The sequence below is a fragment of the Condylura cristata genome, unplaced genomic scaffold (genome assembly GCF_000260355.1).
Source record: "Condylura cristata isolate star-nosed mole 26May11 unplaced genomic scaffold, ConCri1.0 scaffold00007, whole genome shotgun sequence".
Taxonomy (NCBI): Eukaryota; Metazoa; Chordata; class Mammalia; order Eulipotyphla; family Talpidae; genus Condylura; species Condylura cristata.
Genome location: NW_004567108.1, coordinates 43,330,717 through 43,353,277, shown reverse-complemented (window position 1 = coordinate 43,353,277; position 22,561 = coordinate 43,330,717). Strand labels below are relative to the sequence as shown.

Genomic DNA, 22,561 nt, shown 5'->3' with positions numbered 1-22,561 from the left:
ACTAGTCCTGAGGAGCCCCGTATTTAAGGTAACAGCGCTAGTTCTATCAGAACTCGTTCCACTGAAAGCCCAGAATCCTTATTTGGAAATCAAGGTCCTGGTTATTCTGGGCATTGGCCCTCCGACAGAACATATCCTGTATCTGTTGGGAACAGCTCTCCGAAAAGGGAAAAGGGTGCATTGGGAAGAGTGAGTTTGCATCTGGATAAAACTGCCCGGTCAGGTGCATTGGGAAGAGTGAGTTTGCATCTGGATAAAACTGCCCGGTCAGGTTTCACCGGGAGTGCCAGCTGAGCCTGGACTGCCAGAGGCGCTTGCTGGGCGTCTCCGGACAACGCTTCCTTTGGGGTTTTCCTACTCTTTCCCGAGAACTAACTTTTTCAAGCGGGGCTTCCAGGGACAAGATGGCAGGACGGATCCGGTCTATTTTAGTCTTAGGAGCGAGCGCTTAGAGCTGGCGGGGCGAAGGACTGGTGGGGAGCTGCAGGCATCTCAGGCCTTTTGGCGTCCCCTGCGGGCACGCAGCGGCCGGCGGGCGCCTCCCGCAGTAAGTGAGTGGCGATGCCAACACGTGCACTTGCCAGCAACCTAAACAAACCGAAGTCCGCTCTTCCTACCGTCGTCCGTTTCTTTGGTGAGTGCAGACTCCAAGGCAAGCGCGGATAAAAAATTTCCTCAATCCCCTTTGCTCGCACAAGCTGGTTAAATCTCGTACTTACAAGTCCACTCTAACAGACAGTTTCCAGCCACTTGTCTCCAATCCGAGAGAACAAAGCATGGGGCTGTACGTGGAAGTTATCTGCCAAGTCTACAGCGGGAGTTTGGGATCCCTGGGGCATCACCTGCACAGGGAAAAAGCAGATCTACCTACCTTCCTGACTAGCAAATTAGTGCATCGGTCCAGGGCTTAAAGAAAGCTGGGAAAGGAAAGTGGGATAAGTATTACCCCCTTCCCCCACCCTACAAATATCCTCCCCCCACAGGCTCCTCCATGTCACCAGAGAGAGAGAGAGAGAGAGAGAGAGAGAGAGAGAGAGAGAGAGAGAGAAAGTGAGAAAGTGAACTTTGCTGGGGCATGGGATATTTGGGAGGAGTGGAGCAAAGTCATACTAAACTTGAAGTCCAAGTTCAAGCTGTGGGGTGATCAATTGGGTGTCTTTACTGAACGCAGGCCCCTGGGTGTGCACAGCTTATTTGTTTGGATTTTATTTTTGTCTTGCACAGATAAGACTTTAACTTCCCGCGCAAAGACTTGTAGGGCAGAAGAGCTAGTAGACATAGCTGGGATCAAAACTGATTTGAGGTCAAAGTCTGAGCCTAAGAGTCAGCTTATAGACCAGAGGAGTATCTGACAACCTTCAGTCAAGCCCCTGGGGGCCTCCTAGCCCGAAAGCCCTGCTGGGGAAGTGAGGAAGGAGCGGGACTGTAAATTGAGGTCAAAGCGAAGGGCAAAGCAGCTGAGAAAATCGGAGGACACCTTGCAAATTATCATAGATGTTGATGACAGAAGGCTGTGGGAGGCTTACTGGCTCGCTACTCCTCAGTCACTGGCGACAGAACTTGCACTTGATGATCTTCTTAAATGCGTTTTGAAAGTCTTTGTTGAAGTAGGCATAAATGACAGGGTTGAGCAGTGAATTGGAGTAGCCCAGCCAGTTAATTATGGCACCCAGTAAGGTGGGCATGTGGCAGCTGCTCTCGCAGAAAGGCAGGACTAGGGCCACGATGAAAAAGGGCAGCCAGCAGAGGATGAAGGTGCCCATGATGATACCCAGGGTCTTCACCGTCTTCCTCTCGCGGGCCAGGGCCATCTTACGCTTGGCCTCTGCGTTGCGCTCATTTTTCTTCTCAAAGGAGACGGGGGCGCAAAATACAGCTCCCGCCTCGCTGGGCAGCGGCAGATGCTCTTTAGAGTTGCCGATCCTCTCCACCTCGATCACCTCTAGGGCGGCGCCATAGTCACCCTGCCTCACTGCACCATTGGCACAGGGAGCTCCCCCTGCCTTGTTCTCCATGCCCTGCTTCCAGTCTCTGCTACCAGGCTCGCCATTTACGCTCTTCTTAGGCTGCAGGGCGGGAGACGCCCCAAAGCGGGTGTCTAGTCCCTTCTTTTCCACTTTCTTGACTGTTTTACGAATACGGAAGCGTGCAGCTCGGAAGATGCGCCCATAAAGAACCAGCATGAGCAGCAGTGGGATGTAAAAAGCGCCGAAAGTGGAGTAGATTGTGTAGCCATGGTCCTTGCTAATGGTGCACGCATCCGGGTCCGAGCGGTCTTCGGGAGTACGCCACCCCAGCATTGGCGGGATGGAGATGAGGAAGCCAATGAGCCAAGTGAGCGAGATGAGCGCAGCGGCGCGCCGGGGCGTCCTCTTATTCACATAGTCGATAGGATCCGTGATAGCCCAGTACCTGTCCAGAGCAATGGCACACAGGTGCAGGATGGACGAAGTGCAACACAGTACGTCGAGGGCGATGAACAGGTCACAGGTGACCTGCCCAAGTGTCCACTTGTTGAGCACCTGGTACAACGCTGCCATAGGCAAAACTAGCACCGACACCATGAGGTCGGTGACAGCCAGCGAGCCGATGAGATAGTTGGCTACATTCTGCAGGGAGCGCTCTAGGGCGATGGCGGCCACTACACACGCATTGCCCAGCACCGCGCAGAAAATAAGGGTACCCAAGAGCAGAGAAGTGATCACTTGGTAGCTGAAGGTCACGTCGGAGGTCCCAGTAGCGTTGCCAAGTGTCTCAAAGGAGCCCTCGGACGCCGTGGTGTTGTTGCCCAGTCCGGAGCCCAGCACCTCCATCCCTGCTCGCCAGGAGGGGGAGGGGGAGGGGAGAAAGAGCGGAGCTAGGATCCCCCTCGCCCCTCCCCCTGGGGTCGTCCTCCCCTCTCCCTTCGGGAGTTTCTCGAAGAGGCAGGGGAGATGCAGGGACTTAAGCGGGAAGTTCTTACTGCTCGGGCGAAGGCATCTCCGTGGAGCGGCTTCTAGGCGCTCCCTGGGCTCCTGTGATCTTGTGTGCCCAGAGACTCAAGCTGGGAAACGGGCTGGTCTGAGAACAGATCCGGGATCTCTGGGCAGCGGAGAGGTGGCTGAAACGTCTGTCTCTCGCTGTCCATTTTACTTTGCTGCTGCCCAACTGGCTGCCCGAGCTGGAATCTCCCCACTAGCAATCAGTTTCTAATCCTAGAAGTATCTGGAATAGAGAAACCTCATCTTCATGGTCACACTCTGAGTTCCCTCTCCCTGCTTCTCTCCTTCCTCTCTCCCACTCCTCCCTCTTCTCCTTCTCTTAAGCCTACTCCTTTCTCCCCTTTAGCCTTCTCTTTCAGTCTTGTTCCTCCTCTCCACACCCCTCTTTTCCCTTCAGGCGTTGCACCGACAGCTAGTCTCCCTCCTTCCCACACTAACCCTCCTCCTAACACTTCCCCAGCCCCAAGTGTCTCTTTCCTCTGGGTCCCCGCCCTCCTCTCACTCTAGCTCAGCGTCTTTGCTTTCAAGCCCCCCCCTTTTTTTTTTTTTTTGCTGAAAGCGACTCAGAACTGACTTACACACAGTCCATCCTCCAGTCAGACCAACATTACAACAAATAACTCCTCCCACTAGCCAACTCGAGGGGGATAGTCTAACTATCTAGTGCTCCATATTGCGGTCAAATTCTTAAGTCCAGTCAGATCACAGAGTGGCAATAGGAAATGAGAAAAGGAACACACGGAGCCTGAAGAGGGAGATGTACAGTTCTGGATCAGCCTGTCAGTTGCTCTTGATTGAAGGAAAAAAGACGGAGTGTGTCTTAGATTTTAAAAAAACTTCCCCTTCCTTTCATCATTTCATAGTGCAGCCTGGCCGCCTTGGGGAGGACATTGCCTGCGACATCTATTTTAACCTTGGGGAGTTGGTAGCGGGAGAAAGGAATTTTAAAGGACTGTAAAAGGACAGGCAAAGAGCTACATCTCAAAGATACAGGAAAAAAAAATCTGGTATGTATTCTGCGCGCGCGCGAACACACACACACACACACACACGCCCTTTCACGACTACTACCCTTTTAATTTCAGTGAATAGCATCACCTCCCATAGCTTTGTGGTGACTCAACTTAGGGAAGGAAATCTTTTGAGGATGTTTTGTAAATGCGGCGGACATTTCAAACTGCCGCTTTCGGTTTTTAGGGTTCTTACCCACAGCCTAACAACCTTTCGGAAGAATTAGGTGGAATCCCTGGTCTCTCTGGTCGTTGAGCTTCTCTTAATCTCTGAGACGGAGTTCAGCACCTGGACAGTTCTAGGCAATAAGGACCTATGTCGCCATCTTCTGGCTAATACTTTAGAGGGCCAGCTAGACACACTTGTCTTGAAGAAATTAAGTAGATATGGAGAAAATTACTAACTTTAAGGAACTGAAAGAAAAGTCACATTAGGTTATTTTCCCCCCTACTTTATTCAAAAATGTCTTTTCTTCTTTTGCATTTAACGTTGTATATCAAGCCTACAGAAATTATTTCTCTCATTTTGAAGTTTTCTAAATGGTGATCACTTAGCATAGAAAACAGACTGCTATGGGTTAGTTTTAAATTGCTCCCAACTTTAATTTTAGTTGAACATAGTTAAAAGTGGGATTACCAATTTCTACAATTAAAAAAACAAATTTATTTATACATCTTAATTATATGACTGAAGTGGAGATGTGCAGAACACAATCTCCAAAGTAGGAAACTTTAGATAAAAGTAGGAAACCACAGATAGCTAGCATTTTAATACTGTGCTCATATTTGAGCTTCGGATTTCACAGATTTGAATTCTCCAAAGTCAAACAAAAAGAGCAATCATCAAAGTGTCAAAGAAAATCTACTTGGGCAGATGAAAACAGTACAGGGAAATGTGTCTGCAGATGGGTTGTTTTACAGTGCAGTGCTGGGCACAGCTCCCACTCAGTCATTTCAGCATGCCACAGTAATGAACCTGACATTTTTAATGATTCATGGTGTTGAAAAGAAAGAGATGTATGTACATGGTGATACTGGCTAGAGACTCTGAAGAAGTCTTTAAAAATTGTGAAGGTGGCCCTCTCTGGTGGTGCAGCAGGTTAAAGCACAGCATGAAGAAGCTTAAGCCACTTCAGCATGAGTTCGATCCCCACCCTGGGAGGTGACCCACATGGTCCTGCAGACCTCTCCTGACCCGGCCACTGCTCCCCTCAGCAGTGTACTTCAACAGTCACCATGTTCTGCTCCCTACCTGTCTTTGATGAATCTTCTCACCGCCCCTGCACCCCTGGCCTGTACCCCAGTACTGTATGCATAAATAAATAAATCTTTTAAAAAATATTTTAAAAAATTGTGAGGGTGCTCATTTGTTCTTTCAGAATCTTTACACAAATACAGAATTAAAGGTCTTTATTAAAACACAGTTGCAGGCCCTCCCTGGTGGCGCAGCACTGAGAAGCTAAAGCCACTTCCGCATGAGCTCGATTCCCCCGCCTGCCCCGGAGGTGACCACATGGCGCGGCAGACCCTCCTGACCCGCCTGCTGCTCCCCTCAGCAGTGTACTTCCTCGATCTGCCTGTTCTGCTCCCCACTCTGTCTCTGGTGAAGCCTCTCGCCGCCCCTGCACCTCTGGCCTGTACCCCAGTTCTGTATGCATAAATAAATAATTAAAAAAAAAACAGTTGCAGGCCCAAAACTTACAGTGGGAAAATAGTTAAAATCTAGACTCTCCAAAGATAAACTTTGAAAATATCATTGATAACACAGTGAGTAAAATGAAATAAATTTAAAATTTAAACAGTGAGTATATATATATATATATATATATATATATATATCGGGGACATACCTGAATAGGAAATATTACATATACATAAATGTCACTCAGCTATTTTGTGTTCATCTGTTAGACCCCACATGGCTTGACAACTGAAAATGTATTTTTTTCTTTTTAAGAAAAGTAAAATTAAATAAATCTGGAGTTAATATTCATGAGATCTGGCATTGCTTATTCTGCTTGAATATTATAAAATGATTTTTTATTCACAGGCTGAAAAAACACAAATAGTTCATGTTTTCCTTAGAAATAATGTAAATAATATTAGAAACATTTCATTTCTTAAAATTCACAAGGTTTTTAGGAACTCTAAAGAACAGGAGGCAGAAAAATAGAAATGTAGAAGGAGAGATAGTAGTGATTATGGTTCCATTACTTTCAACTCACTAATAGAAAATTAATCTTTTATTAAGCTAATAATACTACATTATTAAAAATAGAATGAGATAACATTTCTTCTTGTTTGCACTTCGTCAATTATTCTGTGTTCAACCCTTAAAGATCTGTCAAAAGAGAATGATACAAACCAAAGATCCTGGATAAAGAGCTATGCTTTTGTTTTTCAAGATCTCTGAAATGAGCTTAAAGAAAAGCAGCTAGCCTTAAAGTGAATGTTACTGATGATATCATTTGAAAACAAAACTTCAAGTCATTTCTGCTTTTATTTCTTGCTTGAATTTACCATATGCAAGTATAAACTTGTCAGTTATGCATCTGAGGGTATAATACATCATCCATCAAGTGAAATTTCTCTAAAATAATTTATGGGAGATAAAGATTTTTAACATTTTCACAGGAAATTTGATACGAGTTCAGCATTTCAATGTAGTTCTTCAGCATGGGACATAAGATAAAAGACAATAAACTGAAGTTTTATCATAAACCCTAGATGTCTTATCATTATTAAAGGCTCAATAATGGTTGGGATATTTCAGTAAATGATAGAGTTATACATATTCCCCAAATTATGGCTGATTTTTTTATTAATAAGAGAAGAAGCTATACAGAGTTGAAATTTTCCTTAAAAGATTACAGAGGTATTTCTAAAACCTTCTACTAACGGTGGTTTATTTTCACTAATCATACTATATTAAATTTAATTCTCCCCAATTCCTAAGTACTAAAGCAATAAGTAGTTTTTCCAAAGCTGTACATTTATACTAGAATTTACAGAGAAAAAAAGAGAAATTTTTGTTTAGCTAATTTAGATAATTAGTGGTAATTAACTGTAAGAATGAAACCAAAAGCAGAAGAATAAATTCTCCTTTAAAACAGTTCACCTTTATAGTGTCTTATCTTCACTACCCACCTTCCTCCAAAGATATCATTCCCTCACTGCTATTCCTGCACAGTAGACACTTGTTAGAGGCCCAGAACCTGGCTGGGTTTATAGCAGTTATACATAAACAAAGCACAAATCAGTCTCTGTTCCTGAGGACCATAAATTGGACTGGGTTCATTTTACATCCTAAAAACACAGCATGCTGTGGGGGGAAAAGTAACATATCACTAGATGTGTGACCTTGGGTAAGTTAATTAACCCTCTTGTTTCCTCACTAATAAAACAAGTATAATAAGAGACTTGTGAAGATTAAATGACTTAATTTAATTCAATGACTCCTGATCAACACCTGATAAAGGTCAAACAGTAATAGTAACACAAATTAAGAATTTTAATTCTCTTCACCGGTAATTCCTGAGGAGTATGGAGGAAGAGAATTAGATAGGGCTAGTGAAAGAACAAAAGCTGGAAAACAATTTAAATCCCTCTTATGTGAGGACTTATGATGAATAAAATTTGCAGGTACATATGTTCTTTAAAGTACTTGGTGATCTTCCAATTCTTTATGAAATTTGGAGTATAAGACAAGTGAAGAAGGATGTGACCTCTGCATTCAGGAACTACTTGACTTAAATCAGACATTACAGAGAAGGAAAAAGAGTATGTCAACAAAAGTTGAGTTAATCCGTTACGAACAGAAATCTACCCTCTTTCCGGGAACTCAACCATTTGTTCCACAGCATAAAATAAATAAATGAAACTTAGAGACTCCAATAAATTGTTAAAAGTGAAGTAAAAACCAAAAGACAGCATTTTTGTTGTAAGAAATTATCAGATTATAATGAAGGGGATTAGTAAATGTTTCCCTGAGTGTAATTCCTCTGCACTGCTTTCTTCCTGACAATCTTTATAGGACTCTCCTTTGAAAAGATAAGAGCATAGTTGTGGTGAGAAAAATATTTAAAATTTAAGTGCAGGCCTTCCCTGGTGGCGCAGCGGGTTAAAGCACAGCATTGAGAAGCTAAAGCCACTTCAGCATGAGTTTGATTCCCGCCTGCCGCCTGCCCCGGAGGTGACCACATGGCGTGGCAGACCTCTCCTGACCTGCCCACTGCTCCCCTCAGCAGTGTACTTCGTCAATCTGCCTGTTCTGCACCCCTCTCTGTCTCTGGTGAATCCTCTCACTCTCCGCATCTCTGGCCTGTTACCCAAGTTCTGTATGAATAAATAAATCTTAAAAAAAAATTTAGTGCAATATTTCCTGTTAATTTAAGTATAACTGGAAATTAAATGCAGTGTAATAATGATTTAAAACTAAATTTAATTACCATATTTAATAGTAATAAAATAGTTGGAGAAAAATAGCCACATTTTTATCAGCCAAGGCAAGGAAACTTTTGTTATAAAACTAAGGCCAATATTTAATGTGTTCTTTTAATCTTGTTTTATGACATGCTACTTATCTAAAAGCAACAATTATGATTACAAGATCCCAGTCAACAGCTGTGCCATTTTGTCTACTGCAGCAGGAATAAAGTAGTTGGGAATGGTGGCTCAGGGTCAGATTTCTGGATTCAAATGTGAAAATCAAAAGGAAAGGGGAACAGCCTGGAAAATCCCCTGAGCATATTGAGCCAATTTCACCATATAAAGCTTAATTTAGTTCAATTTGTGAAACTAATCTGACCTGGGAACTTCTTATTTATGCCTCAGGAAATCTTAGCAATCCTTGAAAATGGTGTCCCAGGGTTGATATGAAGTAATCATTGATGACTTCCCTATCACAGAAGAGAATTCTGATATGCTAACCCATTACTGTGAGGAATAATCACTGCCTCCTCACTACTTAAGTTGCTTTATAACAACAGACTCTGAAATCTCATTTTATTTTGAGAGCTCTTTGGTTTGAGGGCTCCTGGTTTGAAAATTGTCTTTGTGGTGTGTACACAATAAACTTCTACCAATTACTACTTCAATGATTCATGGGTTTTGATTTAAGCTTTTGACACAAAAACTATTATTCCATTTACAAATCTTAAATTTTTCCTTTTGAATGTAGGAGATTTATAAAAAATGAATAATAATAATGTAAAAAATAATACAGTAAATGCCTATATGCTCAAGATACAAAAACAATAATAAACAATAGCATGATTCTACATCCTTATTCTTGAATTTGGTGTCTATGGCTTCCATGAATGACTTGATTTTACTCCACATGTATGTATCACTAAGCAACATGTAAATGATACCCTTCCCTATGCATTCTTCTGTAACTTTTTTTGCTTAACATTATTCCTGTGGAATTCATTTGTGTTGATCCTAGTACCTCTAGCTTATCCATTTTCACTGCCATGTATATTTAGATAATACCACATTATTTATCTGTCCCCTGCTTAGTGAATTTTTATTTTTAATTTTCTTCCTTTTTTGTTTTTATTAACAATGCTAGCTTGAGTGTTTAGGTATATATACATACATACATATATATGTATATATATCTTCACTCTGCATGTAATGCTAGATTCATATTTTTCAAGCAAATCTTACTTAAAATGTAAATCCTGACACTGCGGGTCTGGGGTGTTGCCTAAGACTGCATCTCTGCTAAGCTCCTAGGTGACACTGATATAGCTGATTCCCAGATCATACTTCATGCCAAGGATTTAAGGACTGATAGGTGGAACTACTGGTTATAACATTTAGATTCAACTTCACAGATCCAGTTTACTTCTTCTCTACACTGGCCCTATAAAATTTTATAACCACAGTTGAGGGTTAAAATATATCACCCAAAAGGGCAAAAGATTCAATGTCTGTGAACTTATTGTGAACTAGGGTCATTGCAAGTGTAATTTAAAATAAGGCCACATGGGATTTAGGTGGGTCCTAACTCACTGACAGGTATCCTTATAAATTAGGGAAATTTGGACACACACACAAAAAGAGAACACTATGTGAAGACAGATGGGGAAGAATACCATAAAAAGATAAAGACAGAGAAAAAAGGAAAATAGAGACACAAATTGGAGTTCTCTTACTACAAACCAAGTATTTTTGAGGATTGTTGGCAATTACTAGAAACTGAGACAAAACACATGGAATGACTTCTCCCCTTGAGTCATCAGTTTGTGCTTTGCCAGCACTTTCATTCCAGATAGCTAGTTGTTTTTTTTTTAAGATTTATTTATGCATACAGAACTGGGGTACAGGCCAGAGGTGCAGGGGAGCAGAGGTGCTTCAGTAGAGACAGAGTGGGGAGCAGAAAAGTCAGACTGAGGAAGTACACTGCTGAGGGAAGCAGTTAGAGAGACTGGGGCGGGGGGTGGGGTCTGCTGTGGCATGTGGGCCACCTCGAAGGCATGGGGTCGAACTCACTGAAGCAGCTGTGTCTAGCTTGCAGTGCTGTGCTTTAACTCACTGCACCACCAGGGGAGAGCCTATTGAAATATTTTCTAAATATCCTGAGAATTATTGTCATCCAGTCTATTAATTCTCTCTTCAGTTTTAAGATGCCTATTAACCAATCCTTTGAATTTTCAATGACAACTATGTATTTTTCATTATTTCAATTATTTTTATTATGTTTATTTATATAACATTGGTTTAGACACTGTAATGTTTTAAGTGTAACGTTTTAAGTGTATTATCACAACATGTCACCAACCAAAGCCTCATATTCCTCTATAGTATATTTGTCTCTTTCCTCTTTGCTCATATCCCTCCCCTCTGTTTTGTTTCATTTTTTAAATGTGCCTAGTTATTTTATCAGAACTTTGTTTCTTGCTTAAGTTTATTTTTTCTTTAAAGATTTATTTTCATTTATTTATGCAGACAAGAGCTGGAGTTCAGGCCAGCAGAGCAGGGGCTGAGAGGATTCACCAGAGACAGTGGGAAGCAAAACAGGCAGATTGACAGAAATATATTGCTCAGGGGAGCAGCAGGGGAGACAGGAGAGGTCTGCTGTGCCATGTGGGTCACCTCTGGGGTGGAGGATAGAACTCAGACCATCAGAGTGATAGCACTGAGACATAACACCTATGCTAACAGGTTTGCCCCTCTTGTTTAAGTTTATAATTATATTACTTTGGTTAACATTTTAAGCATGCTTATTTTATATTTTGTCTCTGTTTATTCCAGTATCTGTGCCCCTATGTGCTTCATTCATCTTCCTGCTAAGTATCACTCACAGTAGTTTAATGATTACTATTCTATTTGGGGATTTTGTGTTGTGAGTTTATATTTCACCAATTTTTGTTTCTAGAAATCCTGAGAATCATGGTTTGATGGATACTTTTCAAGGAACCTTTGTTTTTTTTTTTTTCCCCTAATACAGCAATTTTCTCTTAACCTGTGTGAGAACATTATCTATGGTTAGATATTATAAAACATGTCTTTATTCTTGGGTATGATTTTGGCTAGGGAGACAGTTTTCACTGAATCTCTTTGAGGAGATTGTGTAGTGGTTTACATTTCAACTCCTGACTCTCATAGCCTTTTATAGGATTTGTTTTGGTTCATTAAAAAAGACATTAAAACATCGGGATTTAGATATCTTTGATCAAAATATTCCCCAAGATATCTACAACTTCAGTACAAGACTTCAGCTCTGGCATTTATCCCCATTAATTCAGGCTACTATTAGATTACTTAATTTCTCAGTAGCTCAACTGTACCTGTTGGTGTTAACTTATCCATCATTCCCTAGTATTTTAAAGTTGGAGCTTAGAATGTAGTCTGTAAGATTTATCAGAAGCAAGAGATAGAAAAATACTTTCTTATTAGGTTGATCAGGATTAAATGAGAAAATGTGTTTTAAAAAACTTGGCTGGGTTCCTTTTTATCATAAGTATTCAATAATCTTAGTAAAATCACGTTCTTTGTTTTCCAAAATATTTCTACCTTGGAAGTTTTCATCTTTTCCAGTTATGTAAAATACATCTGTATTACAAAAAGAAATGCTCATTCATCTGCAAAAAGAAGAAATAGATTTTTGTTTTATATTTTAAAAATATGTATACATGTATTAGCTTATTTAAAATAAAATAAATACAAGAAAATTATATAGCAAAATGTTATATGTGTTTGTAATCAGTGATGTAGAAAAGCTATAGTAAAGAAATTTTAAAATTAAATGTAGTCCAAAATTGCTCTTAATGTTTTATTAAGACAATTACTTATTTGAAATTATACAAAAACCCAAAATTTTGGAAAGTTCTTTAAAGATCATGATAGCAGTATTCACCCATTTTTTTTTAAGATTTTTTATTTATTCATACAGAACTGGGGTACAGGCCAGAGATGCGGAGGGTGAGAGGATTCACCAGGGACAGAGTGGGGAGCAGAACAGGCAGATCGAGGAAGTCCACTGCTGAGGGGAGCAGCGGGCGGGTCAGGAGAGGTCTGCCGCGCCCTGTGGTCACCTCCGGGGCAGGTGGGGATCGAACTCATGTGGAAGCGGCTTCAGCTTCTCAGTGCTGTGCTTTAACCCACAGCGCCACCAGGGAGGGCCAGTATTCACCCATTTTTAAAAGTGAATGGTACCCATCTTCTAAAATTATTTTACATTTAATTTCCAATTCTGTCTGAAAACTAAAAATAAATTAAAATCATATTTTAAACATTAGTTATATCTTTCAATAATTTTAGTTGGGGTGCTATATATTTTTCCCAGGCCCATCAGCTAATGGAGAACAAATTAAATGATTTTCTAAAAATGCAAATGTTCAAAACACTACTCCTATTACAGGGAGGATGAATATGTCACACGACCTAGTTATTGGTGAAGTTTTAATTTCAAACACTATAATGTCACCCTTTTACTATAAGAAATCTAAATTGAAATTTGTCTCCAGACTGTCTCTTTGTTTTGTTTTATTTATGGATTTTGCAGCTTTTCCAAACTGTTTGGAAAACACAGCTGGGCTTATTAATATACTGAGGCATTCTAATTGAAGAAGATGACTGTCATCAGGCACAGTTCTGGATCTCATCCTCTAGTCTTCATAGCCAACTGCTCTATCTTCAGCAGAAAGAATTTCAAATGCCAGTATTTGGGATTAAATATTTTGGCTTCTAGCTCATGAATTGCATAATGCCATAACTGTTGTGGCCAGTAAGATTATTAATTACACACGACACAGTACTAGGCCCTTTCCACGCACTTCTATTTATCTTCACAATAGCCTGTCCCTGCTCAACTTGTCACGCACATGAATGAAATCTTAAAAAGCCTTTTTGTTCGTCAGTGTCTTAAGAGTTTGAGTACAATGAGAAAATAGATTTCTCCACCCTGGTGAACTACATGAGCTGTCTGACCTTAGAAACTTTTGTTGTTCATTCATTCAAGATCACAACTAACCAGAAGGTGCTGCTTAGCAGTCCTCAGCCAGAACGAGGTTACTACATAGATGTCCTAGGTAGAAAGCCCAGCTCCCTGAAAACTGTCTCAAGAGCTATCTAGGCCTCTCTGCATCATATTGGTAAAATGTAGCCTTATCCATCCTTGCAACTACCTGCTTTATAACTTCCTCAGCAGTCTTTCCAGCAGCTCATACAGCACATACATCAATTTGTCTAACCATACATACATAGATATTATACTTATAGTTCCCTCAACTTTTATTCCATATTTATCCTCATCTTTTCTACCAAAGAAAGTCCTACCCCCCAACACAAAACAGTGGCACAAACCAAGCCCTTAATAACCACATACTATTTCTCTACATGACTTAGAAGCCTACTAGGTAGCTTTCAGAGTAGACAGGTACCACCCAAACCAACTGAATCACAAAGTCTAGGTAAGAGGATCTGGCATTGTGTGGTTCATATTCTTCAGGCGATTCTGATAAGTAAGAATTGCTGAGCCAAGTTATCACATCCTCCTAACAGTGTGCTCTAAGTTGAAAGCAGGGAGCCACCTTTGCTGTCTAGGTTAGATGGGTCTCCCTCAAAAACAACCAACCAACTACAACAAAATATGCCATGATCAAGAAAGTCTCTGCGGTCATCTACCATGGAGAGTAAATAAGTAATTACCTCCTTGACCTTGTATTTAATGAGAAAAACTGCATAGCAAATCTGCTTTGGTTCTGGCTTCACTCAACAGTCATCTACAAATAGATACTGCAGTGAGTCCTTTTCACCTTCCCATTGAGAAAAGAAGAGAAAACATTATAGAAAGATTATAGAAAGGAACATATTAAAGTGGCTCTCAAACATGAGTGTGCACAAAATCATTTGAAAAGCATATTTAAAACACAGACCAGGGCCCTCCCTGGTGGCACAGTGGGTTAAAGCTTAGCACTAAGAAGCTAAAGCCACTTCAGCATGAGTTCAATCCCCAGCCCTGGAGGTGATCCACATGGCAGCAGACCTCTCCTGATCCGCCCACTGCTCCCCTCAGCAGTGTACTTTATCTGCCTGTTCTGCTCCTACTCTATTTCTGGTGAATCCTCTCACTGCCCCTGCACCTCTGCCTGTACCCCATCTCTGTATGCATAAATAAATCTTTAATAAAATAAAATAAAATACAGGCCAACACACACCCCTATCTCCACTCAGTTCTTATCCAGCAGTGATAATGACTAGCAGGTCTGGTGTAGTTTCCAGGGGCCTTTATAATAAACACACATATCTGGGATCCATACACCAATAGAAAATTGGAATTTACAAAAAGCTGCCCCCTTCTGTAATGTATAAATGCACATTCCTAATTCTCATACAAACTTGTGAGGTCTTTGACCATATTTTTTTTTGATAAGTGTTATATTAAAGTCCATTTCCTCTTGTTCATTTTAAAAATCTTTATTCTACTATTCTTTCTTTGTTCATGGTAAATTTTTTAAAGATTTATTTGTATTTATTTATGCATACAAGAACTGGGGTGTTGGTCAGAGGTGCAGGGAGTTGGTTGAAGGGGAAGGTATAGGAGTCACCAGAGAAAAAGTGGGGAGCAGAAGAGCATATCCACTGAAATACATTTGAGGGAAGCAGCGGGCAGGACAGGAGAGATCTGTTGTGTGATGTGGGTCAGTTTCCAGGCCCAGGATCAGGTCTCAATGGCTGGCAATAGCTGGAGAGTGCCAAGACTTAACCACTGCGCCACTGGAAGGCCCTTATAGAAGATTATTCTTAGTGGCTCTTTGTATTTCATTCCATTTGTCCTTTTTTTACTTGAGGGACTTTTAGTTTACAGCATTATCTGTGATTTAAATAGAAGATTCCCCCTTCAGACACTGGAACCACACTACACCCATAGCCATCCCCAGAGTCCACTGCGTTCCCTCCCACTTTCTCCTCCCCCTTTGATAGTCTCAGTTCTACCATCAGAGTTTTAGGGTTACTCTTGGCTTAATTTTGTTTGTATCTTTGTTTTTGTTTCTCCATATTTTACATGAGTGAAATCATCTGCTCATTCACATCTTTTGAGGGGAAACAGAATTAAGAAATTCTGTCTTTGAAGGCAAATTTTTATTTATGCAAACAAGAACTGGGGTACAGGTCAGAGGTGTGCGGGGTAAGAGGGTTTATCAGAGATGGAGTGGGGAACAGAACAAGCAGACTGATGAAGTACACTGCTGAGGGGAGCAGTGGGCAAGACAGGAAATGTCTGCTGTGCCTTGTGGGTCACCTCCCTGTCCAGGGATCGAATTGGTGCCACAGTGGTTATAGATAGCTTCATAGTGCTGTGCTTTAACCCATTATGCCACCAGGGAGAAACCTGAAGGCAAATTTCAAAGGCCATACCAGAGTTGTGCCCACTGAAATAAAATTATAGTGGAGAGAACAGCAGCTTGGGAGTGAGGGGACTGGTATTAGAAAACCATTCAAGTGTGGATGCTAGACTGGCTTGAGGTAGAGAAATGTGCTGTCAACCAGAGCAAATTCTCTGTGGTGAGCAGGCTGGAAAAGAATGTTCTAGCTGCTCTCCTGGAAGTCAGATGTAATAATCCCTGCCCTTCTTAGATGCAAACTCTTCCATTCAAGCTGTGAAAAATATACTACCTTTGGTCTGCTATTGTTGGACAAAGACTAATTTGGTCATATCCCGGGGCTTTAATTCTCACATCCTGAACAGAAAGAAACTGCTTCAAGTTTAGGAGTTTAGGAAATAAAAGCCTGAGGAAGTTCATTTAGAAACACATAGTGGCCTCTTTGTGAGACAGAGAGAAAAAAAAGGAGAGGAACCAGCAGCCTGGCTTCCCTGGAAAAGTCATAGAATAGAGTGTTGATTTCTAGCACCTATTCTCTCCATTGTAGTCAGCAAAGTGTAATAAACCATTGCATGCCAAAACGTAACTATTTATTTGTTCATCATTTCATCTGTTTATTCATCATTTATTCTCTCACTCCAAATATTTCCATTGTATTATTTTTTTATTGAGGTCACATTGGTTTAAAACCATGTGTATGATTTAGCAGCATAGGTATGTATGTTACTTCAGATGTATGTTACTACATCATGTCCATCATGTGTTTGAGCTTAAGTTTCCTTAGGTTCTGTCTTCAGACTCTGAGATAAAGAATTGGGTATAAAGACTTGTCTTTGGGCAGTGAGCCAAAGCAACAAAATGACAACATGAAAAGAGACAGAGGGAAAGGGACAGAATAGAAGCCTGTGAATCCAAGAGCCTGCTTGGAGGACAGTGTGGGCAATGGAAACTGGCCCTCTCCAAGAAGCCCTAATCTGTGTGCTCCTGCTAAAGGAAGAGGAAGAAGCGATTACCTAAAGTTTTAGGGGCCGCAGAGAAGAAGGTTCACCTTCAGGTATTACCTTCTATTCTTCTAAACTCCACATTTCCACAGGCTAATGACGGCCTGTCCTCTAACCCCTTATAATGTCCAAGGTCATGAAGGAACCCAGACTTCTAACAGAGTAGAAAGCAAGATCAGAGACTGTCAGCTGAAGTGAGATGCTATTTCCATAGACTTCTCCATCCTCCCCCATAAAACCTAAATCCAGGAGAGGCTAAGAGGATATCAGTTGGAGCTTAAACATGTTTATTACAAAATTTCAGCCTTCTGAAAAGCTACAAAGATTAAAAAGTCATGTTTTCTGTTTTCTAAGACTTGTCTTATATGGAAGAGAACCTAAAGAAAAACATACATTCAATATGAAAACAGAGAGGGAGAAGCTTTACAAAACAGTGTAGTCAATACTGTTAGGTATTTCAGAGCAGGAGGCTTTCAGACAGGACTTTGGGGTTCCTGAAGACTTCTGAGGCAATTGGTGGCATTCATTTGTCAGAAGAGGGCCCTCCCTGGTGGTGCAATGGGTTAAAGCACAGCACTATGGAGCTATCCACAGCCACTGCAGCATGTGTCCGATCTCCACCAGGGAGGTGACCTACATGGGGTGGCGGACCTCTCCTGACCTGCCTGCTGTCCCTTCAGCAGTGTATTTTAGTACATTTGCCTTTTCTGCTCCCCTCTCTGTCTCTAATGAAGCCTCTTAGCCCCCACACCTCTGACCTATACCCCAGTTCTTGCATGCATAAATAAATACATCTTAAAAGAAAAAAACAGATAGATACTGTGTTGCCTGACCTGAAGCAATTAAGGAAGGCAGTGTGGGATGAATGACTGCAGTGTGGAGGATACCAAACACCAAGGCAGATGTTTGTGGTCAATAATACTTTGTTCTTTCCCCTGTCTGACTTGTTCTGCTTCATCACCTCCCCTGGCTGGCTTACCCAGCCTTCAGTTTTTAGTTTGAGTGTCACTTCTTCCTGGTAGATTCCCTTGAACACTGGGGTCTTATAGGTACAAACTAAAGGTCCAAACAGATTCACAAATCAATCTGTTCTTAGTTGTCTAAAAAGAAAAGTACATATAAGCAATAAAAGTCTTCCAACCTTCTAACTGTGGAAAGAATGGTAATGTAGATATGCTATACCTGCTAAAGAGTGTTCTGGTTTTGCACAATGAATCAGGTGCTAAAAGAGGGAGACAAATGAAATAGTATATTATGTGGTATTCACAAGAGCTCTCACTCTCTTGCTCCAAAGTCTGTCAGAAATTCAAAGTAGTTCTGGGCCCTCCCTGGTGGTGCAAAAGGTTAAAGTGCAGCACTGTGAAGCTACACCCAGTTGCTTGGGCGTGAGTTTGATCCCCAGCCCAGAAGGTGAGTCTCACTTGCTGTTCCCCTCAGCAGTGTACTTTGTCAATCTGCCTGTTTTGCCTCCTACTCTGTTTCTGGTGAATCCTTTCACTGCCCCTGCACCTTGCATAAGTAAATAAATCCTTAAAAAAAAATACCTCAAAGTAGTTCTTGACTCAAAGACATGATTATGATGGCCCAAACATCTTTTCAGCTCTGCTCTTTTGACCATACTTCTTTCTCTCAAGGAGTTAATACCCAGACAACTTGACAATTTTCAGGCATGGTTTGTATTTTATCTAGTCCAATAATGCTATTTTCCCAAGGCATCAACCTTCCAGACTTCACTACTGGTATTTTGAATCCAGCATAATCAAAGTCATTGCCTTTAACTGAACTAAAATGGCCAACACATAAGCAATCATTTAATTTCTTTCACCATCATTTAGTTGTTATAGCTAGTTTGTCACAGCTATAGGCAATGTCAAATTGCTCTCTGATTTCTACATTACCCTTAATGGCAACTATTCTACAACCTTAATTCTCTTGGCTTCACACCAAGGTCTCCATTTTGTACACAGACAAGATAGTTCTCAAAACTATCCAAGAAAAATCTTTGAAAAATTTTCTATGCTAACTAGAACTTAACCCCTTGACAAAAACGGGTCAATAATTATGACAAAAGTATATTCCATATCAAACCTCTGCATACAGAGAGCTGACCAAAAATGACTACTTTCCTCTCAATAGTAACAATAACCCTCAGCATTCACTGAAAGCTACTCAACATTCACTGAAAGACACTGCTAAGTGGTTTCAATACATTTTTTTTAGTTTATAAATGAGGAGACTGAGACTTTGAGAGGTCAAAAACACCTTACTCAGTACCACAGTTGATAGTTACTCCAGAGCCCAAATATCAACCAGACTCATAGAAATATAATGATACTAATTTCCTTGAATTATCTGGTTAACAAGGGGCTGTTAATCTTCTTCAATTTGTATTGAATTTGAGAAAATGTTTTGAAAATTAAAAGGTAACCATTTTCACAGAGTCTTTTAAATGTGATCCTGACTGCAGAATTTCACTACTGTATTTCATGGGTATTCTAGTTCCTTGTCAGCTGTGGACCTGCTCTATCAGTTTTATAGATGTTTCCAGCAATGTTGTCAAGGTATACACCATTCTTTAAATTTTGGGCTGTATGTGATAGGTAACACAAACTAAAGTTAAATTTTAGAAAGAGAAATATTTATTATTCTTCCTAACAAGAGAAATGTCAGTAGGGTAAACTCCAGGTTCAGGTCCTTAAGTGTTAAGTGCACTTCTTTAACTTTGGTTCACTTTTGGGTCCTCTTTTATTAGTGTATTCTTCAGAATTGCTCCCTGAAGAAACTAGGGCAATTACTTCCTTTTTCATATCTATCAGCAAAAATAAAAGCAAAAATAGAGAACAAATATAAAGCAAAAATATAACATTTCCTGAAGTAGGGGTGAAAAGTCTCGTATCTGTAAGCACAATGGGTCAACCTCAGTCACGTGGAAGTGGGGTGAAGGAGGGCAGCACATGTACCCAATGCATTTTATAAAAGCCCATGATGAAGTGGAACACTCATTTTTTTTTAACTTTATAAAACAACCTATTAGAACATTATCAAGAATACTTCCTTTGCGTGATAACCAACAGCCATTCTTACTGGGGAAATGTAAAGGCATTCCCAATAATATACTAAAGGCTCTAAGCAGTATAAGATATGAAAAAGAAATATGAGACACTGTAATTGAAAAGTTAAAGACAGAAGTGACACTGTTTGCTCAAATGGTATCAACACAAAATATAAAAGAATATGGATCACACCTTAGGACGAGTAAGCGAATTCCAAAGAGCTATGGATTTATACTTACACGTGAAAAATAAGAGTGCAACTCTAAACTAGCAATGATTAAAACATGTATTGGGAAATATTCACAAAACAACAAAAAATACAATACACTTAGGAAGAACTTTGACAAATTATATGGAATAATAATTATGGAGTGCTGTGGCAGATACTGGACTAAAACCAGGCAAATAAACCAATGCAACAGAAATAAGTCTACATTTATGTGGACAATAATCTACAACAGAGTTAAAAATGCAATGGAATAAGACTCTTCAACAAATGGTGATGGGAAGACAGTCACATGTAGAAAAATGAACCTAGACAACTTTCCACACCATTCACAAAACTTAATTTAAAATGGGTAAGAGTCTTGGATGTAAGGTTGGAAACCTTCACACTTAAAGACTATATGTAAAATTCATAGAAGGAAACACTGGCAAAATACTCCATGACATTGACTTGAGGGATGTGATCGGGGACTTGACTACGACAGCAAGGAAAAACAAATGGGACTACATCAAGCTAAGACACTTCTGCACAGCAAAAGAAACTATCATGAAAACAATTAGACACTCTACTGAGTGGGAGGAAATATTTGCAGAGCTTACAGCTGACAAAGGACTCATACCCAAGACCTACAAAGAACTCACACAACTCAACAAAAAGAAAACAAAAAGCCCAATAAAAACTGCACAGAAGAATTAATAAACACTTCTCCAAGAAAAACACAGATGGCCAACAGGCACATGAAAATAGCTCATCATCCCTTATCATTAGGGAAATGCAAATCAAAACAAAAGTGAATAACCAAATCACGCCAGTTATAGCTCATATATTAACAAACAAAAAAAAAATCAAACCAAACCATAAATTACAAATATTGGCAACGGTGGAGAGAAAAAGGAATCCTCCCACATTGTAGACTGGTTCAGCTTCTATACAAAACAGTATGGTTGCTCCACGAAATAAGAATTTAAAGACTAAATATGAAATTCAAGATAACACTTATTTTGGGAGAAGAATAGAGAAAAATGGAATTTCAAAGGAACAAAGGTAGTCAAGTTTTTCACACTGTTTTTTTTTATTCAGAAAATAACTAAAACAAAAGTAAGAAAATTTAGTATTTCTGGTGTTGATGGTTGAATCTGTATATTGTTAAGCTTATCTACTGTAGGCATCTGTATCTTAATCTGGAATGTTTTCAAAGCGCCAAATATTTAAATGTGATGACTATAAATTAAATAAAATGTCTATATATTTTACATTCTTTTTTTTTTTTTACTCAACTGAATAAGTGAAGTCACTAAGTTAATATAGTTTGAACATAATCACATGTTGGATTTAGAAGTTTATTAATATATTTGCATCTGTTATATAATGCTTGATTCTACCCCAAATCAATGAAAAAGAAAGTAAACCTAGCCTAAAAACCACTGCTTCACAATCTATTACTTCCAAGAGCCATTATCTCTGCTTTTGTTTAATTGACCATTAAGCTTGAGATCTGTGATGTAGTAGAAATATACTTGCTAATTTACAAACCCCAGGATGTTTCAGATTTTTTTAATCAGCTTGTGTTAAATAGAAAAATCAAAATATCAGCTTCTCAAAAATCTTCCTAAATACCCAAGTCCAAATGCCCTTTATCCTTTGTGTTTTCCCTCAACCTAACTTCTCTTTAGAAAGTTTTTTTTTCTGGAAAAGTCAGTTCAATGAAATTTGAAGGTCCATTTTCTCACTAAGAAAAACGCTATTTTGAGCTCATTGACATTTGCAGCCAGTCACATCCCAATAACCAGGACAGAGCAAGTCCTTGAAATAGGATCTCCCCAGGAACAATGAAGTTTATGACCCAGCAAAGTCTGTGAAAGATATAGTCCAATCCTTCTAATGGGCTACAAATACTTAACCTAATTATCTGTATCCTGCTTCTAAATATTATTTGTCAGACTATTGTGAAATAAGTATGATCTTACAAAAAGTTACAGGACAAGCGCAAAGCACTACTGGACATTTTACCTACACATACACTTCTAAGTGATATTATAATTTTTCAGAGCTATTTGGCAGTAAGTTGCAGATTATGATGCTTTAAAAAAAAAGATTTATTTATGGATACAGAACTGGGGTACAGGCCAGCGGTTGCAGGGGCCGTGAGAAGATTCACCAAGGGCAGAGTGGGGAGCAGAACAGGCTGACTGACGAAGTACACTACTGAGGGGAGCAGGGGGCAGGTCAGGAGAGGTCTGCCAAGGCATCTGGGATCAACTCCGGGGCTGGTGGGGATCTGGTGGGGATCGAACTTATGCTGAAGTGGCTCTAGCTTCTTAGTGCTGTGCTTTAACCTGCTGTGCCACCAGGGAGGGCCCTATGATGCCTTTTTAACACTAAATTCTTCAATGTACACTTTCTAATATAAGTACAACATTTCCATACTTATAGTAAAATATTTCTGTTAGGAAATT

General features: G+C 40.1%; 1 protein-coding gene and 1 long non-coding RNA gene across 3 annotated transcripts in view; both read right to left on the bottom strand.

Moving 5' to 3' along the window:
- LOC105853351 overlaps nucleotides 1-22,561 on the bottom strand; it is a 329,248-nt gene that overhangs the window by 271,533 nt on the left and 35,154 nt on the right. The window lies entirely within an intron of this gene.
- HTR1A (5-hydroxytryptamine (serotonin) receptor 1A, G protein-coupled) lies at nucleotides 1,527-2,896 on the bottom strand. The gene has a single exon (XM_004678274.2). It carries the CDS (start codon nucleotides 2,811-2,813, stop codon nucleotides 1,545-1,547), a length of 1,269 nt encoding a protein of 422 aa, XP_004678331.1. The 5' UTR covers nucleotides 2,814-2,896; the 3' UTR covers nucleotides 1,527-1,544.

Coding starts and splice junctions, on each gene's coding strand:
- HTR1A (XM_004678274.2), bottom strand. CDS start 2,813: ATGGAGGTGCTGGGCTCCGGACTGGGCAACAACACCACGGCGTCCGAG.